Source organism: Rosa chinensis, chromosome 6 (assembly GCF_002994745.2).
Source record: "Rosa chinensis cultivar Old Blush chromosome 6, RchiOBHm-V2, whole genome shotgun sequence".
NCBI classification, from domain to species: domain Eukaryota; kingdom Viridiplantae; phylum Streptophyta; class Magnoliopsida; order Rosales; family Rosaceae; genus Rosa; species Rosa chinensis.
Window position 1 is genome coordinate 34,087,437 of NC_037093.1, and position 5,517 is coordinate 34,092,953.

At 40.1% G+C, this 5,517-nt stretch overlaps 1 protein-coding gene across 1 annotated transcript; it reads left to right on the plus strand.

Moving 5' to 3' along the window:
• Nucleotides 1-3,250: 3,250 nt before the first annotated feature.
• LOC112171221 lies at nucleotides 3,251-4,768 on the plus strand. Its single transcript, XM_024308433.1, has one exon. The coding sequence runs from the start codon at nucleotides 3,251-3,253 to the stop codon at nucleotides 4,766-4,768; it is 1,518 nt and encodes a 505-aa protein (XP_024164201.1).
• Nucleotides 4,769-5,517: the final 749 nt, after the last annotated feature.

Here is a 5,517-nt window from a genome sequence, read left to right on the forward strand (position 1 = left end):
GGAGATCGAGAGAGAGAGAGAGAGAGAGAGCGAAAAAAGTGGTGTTGTTAGTTAGCATCTACAACTCTGATTATATTTTTTCGCTTCAAGAGAGGTGAAGAAAGCTGTGTTCCTCTGATTACCTGCTGGCTCAGAATTGGACAACCTCTGTTTTACCCACATCTGAGGACTCTTGGCAACATCAGCTCCTCCGGTGCAATTGATTTGTGGGTAATTGGTTTTATGCTTGGATTTATTTTTGCTCTTCGTCTTCAATTTGTGTCTCAATCTATATGGGTTGGGTTTTATCATTGGCAGAGAATGTAAGAGAGGGGGAGAGTTGGTAATAATAGGTTCTGTATGTCGTGATTGTATTTTAATAGCCCATTTTCTTGGTTCCTCTGGAATTTTAAAAAACATTTGGAAGTATTGAACTATCCTCAATCTAAAGACCTATATATTGAGATCTCAAGTACATATCCTCAACTTTTCCAATAGCTTCATTGTTGATAATCATTTTTTTTATAAGATTGTGGATTATCAGTTGATCCCACTGTTGTAGAAGAGCATTGGTGGCAGTCAGCTAGGCTCTGCAAATCAAGGTAGTCCATACAAATTGGTTGATATGATCTAGTATTAATATTTGAAATTTTCAGTTATTTATTCCTTACTCTATTTGCCAATAATCTGCAGGTTTCTAGTTGAATACAGCTGCTGGTACCATGTCTCCCTTTGAACATGGCGAGTTTTTTGTTCTTGATGATGGTGGAGAGGTATTTTACCCTTCCTCTTTACAAATAGGTGGTGAGATGAACCTGGATGCTGGCATTCAGGTGGCTCAATTGGCCCTCAAACATCGCCAGAATAAGAAGCAGCAACAAAGGATTATAGTCTTTGCTGGAAGGTTAGTTATACCAAGTTATGCTTGTGATTTCACATTATTTTTTGCCAGTTCTTGTATACTTACCCATTTTGACTTATGTGTTGCTGTCAGTGCTGTTAAACATGAAAAGAAGACTTTGGAGATGATTGGAAGAACAGTGTAGCCCTTGATATCATTAATTTTGGTGAAGAAGATGAAGAAAAGTCAGAGAAGCTAGAAGCACTTCTTGCTGCTGTGAACAATAATGACACCAGCCACATTGTTCATGTTTCGGCTGGTCCAAGTGCTCTTTCTGATGTACTCATAAGGTCAGTGTTCATGTGTTTCCTCATTTTCTGTTTTGATGCCTGAATAAGTGATTGGGATAATAGTGCCGGATTTTAAGTTGTCTGGTCTAACATCTTGAACTGTAAATGTGATACTCCTTAGAATAACAATCATGTCTTCGATTGTTCCAATCCTAACTCTCATGTGAGTGCTGCATCACCTCTTAGTAATGGCTAAATTGGTTCAAAAGTTGGGATTTGCATAAACTAAAAACAAGATTGTTAACCTAGGGGTTATGTCATATTTGAAGTTCAGAGCCTAATATGTGAGACTAGTATTCATGGGGATTTAATGACCTGGGAATTTCTTTGCTTGAATTAAAAATTTCTATTCTCTTCTTGCAGTACACCTATCTTCACTGGAGATGGAGAAGGTGGGAGTGGGATTAAGATTAAGTCTATTGTTGAAGCTTCAAAGCCGTGGCCATCGGTGAGCATGTCCAGGTGGTTACTCACGGTGAATCATGCCTTACCATTTGCCTGTGAGCCACATGTTATGGATGATTCCATTTGTTTGCAGATTTAGTTAGAATTCTCCCTAGTCAATTATTTTAAATTACCCATATCAGTTACTGTTTCCTTAGTATGCAGTCGGTCTCCTTTTTGATATTTGGTTTTTGCAGCTCTTCAAATGTCTGTGCAGGAAGGTGAAAAAGATTCTGCTAGCGATAAAGATATGAGTAAATTATTGGCTGATCAGTCTTTTGTGTCTTCTATCCTTGCCTCGGTATATCTGTTGCATCCTCCATTTTTTCCCTCATTCCCATAAAAAAATTCTGCATAACTCTAGCCTTCAATAACATATTATTTTTAATGTTTCTACAGCTTCCAGGGGTTGACCCAAATGATCCTTCAGTAAGAGACTTGCTTGCTTCTATGCAAAACCAGTCAGAGGTGAGTATTAAACTTAGCAGGGTTTAACAGTACAAGAAAATAGCATATACTGGATTTATCTAGGTCATGGCTTACCTTGTTATCTAACTTAAAGTTTTCTTAAGTGGTGCTACTTTTGTGGGTGCTGAATTCTTACTCCACTCGGTTTTTGATGGGCTGTTGAACATTTTCTTAGTTAATGAGTGCAACAAATGTTTTGTGTTTTGAAAAATCAACCCAAAATATTTTGAAATGGCCTTCCCTGCAACTAGAAACAGAAATCATGTTAATGATGCAGTAATTTAAGAGCATTTTAATCTGTTTTCAATTTTGTGTGGGTTTACTTTTGTGGAATTTGTGGCCTAATTATATGAGTTCTATCATCTTAAGCTTTTCTGCTCCATCTGGTTGTATGAATCATACATGGAAATAAGCTGCTAATCAATTTGTGTAAGGAATCCAATGAGGCAGAATAACTTTGTTTTTGATATATACTATGAGGGAGAACTTTGTGACCGACATACTCGATAGTTTTATATTTCCAATGTATTTTTTTTTTCTTTCCATGTTCTTAAATTCTTGTGCGTTATGGGGCAGTCTAGAGTTAATATAGTTATTTTTTGTTGTTTTCTACTTTAAATAGTATCAATTGAACTTGACAGTAGTCATGGGCAAGCTGCAACCAACACCTTGTGAGAATAATTACACAAGCTCCCTTTCCTCGTTTAGAAAAAAACCATGCCCTGACATGATTCATGAAATGAGATTTTTTCCCCATTTGCTCATGCCCTTGTATTAGATTCAACAATTTTGTGACATTGTTGGCTTGCATCTCTCACAGACCTTATTATTTAATATTCTAGCTTTCCTGTAGTTTGGCTCACATATGCTAGTTTCCATTAATATGCTGATTTAAATCTTTGGAATACATGTACTTCAGTTCTATTTGAGAGTAAGAATATCGGTTTAGCAAAGGGAGTTTACGAATTTTGTTGATGGTGATGGTGTTGGTGACATTGATGACACTACTACTCAAGAACAAGCAGAAGAGCAGGTACATGACCTCTAGCTCTGAACCATCATCAGGCATGGTCCAAGAAAACATATTGAAACAATAGGGTTATTTTGACCATAAGCCAAATTACGAATGAACAAGTCAAAATAAGCCTATTAGGGTTTCTCGCCTGACATGACGGCAATTTGCCCTTGGACGTTTCTGGCAGATGATGCTCCACAGATGCCAGCAGCGCCATCGCCTCCGAAGGCTAAGTCTTTCGCTTCCATCCTCAGAAATTCGATGGAAACATCAATCACGTATAGCCAATTGCCGCCTCCCATGGTGAGAGGTGGAAAGACGTATGTGAAAATTAGTGAAGATTTGTACCAGGATCAACTGAAATCATTTAAGACTAACTTAATTGGTAGATTGCTGCTAAGAAAGGGTTCGCCTCCTTGCAAGGCTACTGATCTCAAGGTTGTGCTGCATAAGCTCTGGCAGCCTATTTCCCCATGGCGTTTGGTGCCTCTAGGGAAGGGGTTTTTTGATATTCACTTTGAAACTGAGGAAGACATGCGACGCGTTTGGGGCGGAGGCACATGTACCCTAACTAAGGGAATTTTCCGGTTATCGCAGTGGAAACAAGATTTTAAACCTGGAGATACTTGTCCTCAAACGCATGCTCAGGTCTGGGTTCGCATACTTGGCCTTAGCCAAGATTATTGGCATCCAAGGCATCTGCTTGAAATTGCGCGAGGTATTGGTACTCCGTTGCAGTTAGATCGTGCTACTAAAGAGAGGGCCTTTGGATACTTTGCCCGGCTTCTAGTAGATGTTGACCTCACTGGTTCTCTTCCATCTACTCTCATGGTGGAAAGAGAAGGCTACGAATTTGAGGTTAGTTTGGAGTATGAAAGGCTCCCACCAATTTGTAGCTGCTGTGGTTTGGTTGGTCATGATGTCAATCACTGTCGACAGCGTAAATCTACGGAGGATCCGAAGAAGAATGTGAAAACTACTGAAGCATCCAAGCAAGTTGCAGGGAAGCAAGAATATCGGCTTGTCAAGTCTATAGTTGTTAAAGCTCCCATTGCTATTGCACTGATTCCCACGGAATTGATCGTTAATTCCCCAATTGCAGAGGACATTATTGAGAATGCACAGCTTGGTAATAATAGAGACTCAAGCGCGGTGGAGCAGTTTGTGAACCAAGTAATTGCTGAGGCGGCAAATGAAGAAATTGATCATATTGCACAGGTGGTGGCTGCTGAACCATTGGTTGAGAATATCTCTCAGGGAGAGAATGTAGCTATCAATTCAACTGATTTGCCTAGAAGTCCTACTCATGTGAGCAACACTATTCCATCTCCATCCAAGTCATGGTTCGATAAGGTGGAAGAGGAACAGAATGCTAGTACGGGTGTTAGTCCTGAGTTCCCTCCCGGTTTCACCCCGGCAAATGCTTGTCACCTTGAGGGCTCTTCTTCGTCCTCTATTGCTTTACCACAGCATGTACAGAAGGATATTGCAGTAGTTAATTCATGGTTGTTGGGTAAGGATTTCATTGAGGATCATGCTTTGTCATACTTGGGTCCTAATAAAATCCTCACGCGTTCTCAACGGAAAAGGTTACGAAAGAAAATTCGAGATACAATCAGTCAGAATGGAAACCCCTCCTCTGGTGGGGCTCTTGCTCTCTCTTCAAATTGAGGTTTTTATTTTGGAACATCAGGGGTGTATCAAACAACCCAACTCGGTGTGCACTGCAAAGTCTACTTCGAAAGCACACCCCTGATTTTCTATGTCTTACTGAACCAATGACTTCGACTACAAAACTCAAACCATCTTTTTGGCAGTCTCTTGGTATGAGTTTAGTAGGTTTTAATGACAGAGGTGGCAGGCTTCCTAATATTTGGATTTTTAGCTCTGTTAATGTCAGTGCTCCATGGGTCTCCTCCACTTCTAGTCAACATGTTTTCTTGCAGTTCAAGGTACAAAATGTTGTTCATGGACTAGTGTTTGTTTATGGGGCGACTACTGTTGCTGAGCGTCGCTCGCTATAGCTATCTTTGGCTCAAGTCGTCGCTAGCTTCACTGGTCCTTTACTAGTTGTGGGTGATTTTAATGCTGTTCTCAGTGCTCATGAAAAATCGGGAGGTAACTTACCAAGACAGATTTCTTGTGATGATTTTCGGGCCACAATAGACGCTTGTCATCTGCTTCTTGTTGATCTTAAAGGGTCTCCTTTCACTTGGACTAATGGAAGGGGTGTCGCATCTCGCATTGAAATGCTTCTTGATCGGAGTTTTTGTTCTTTACAGTGGTTAGAATCTTGGCCAGTTACCAGCTCCTCCACTCTTGTGAGACATCAATCTGACCATAATCCCATTCTGGTTACTTGTGAAAAATTTCAATCTCAAGGTCCTTTGCCTTTTCGCTTTCATAAAGTTTGGTTGGGT

Bases quoted from the DNA above. Each gene is read 5' to 3' on its own strand.
- LOC112171221 (XM_024308433.1), top strand. From the start codon at position 3,251: ATGACGGCAATTTGCCCTTGGACGTTTCTGGCAGATGATGCTCCACAG.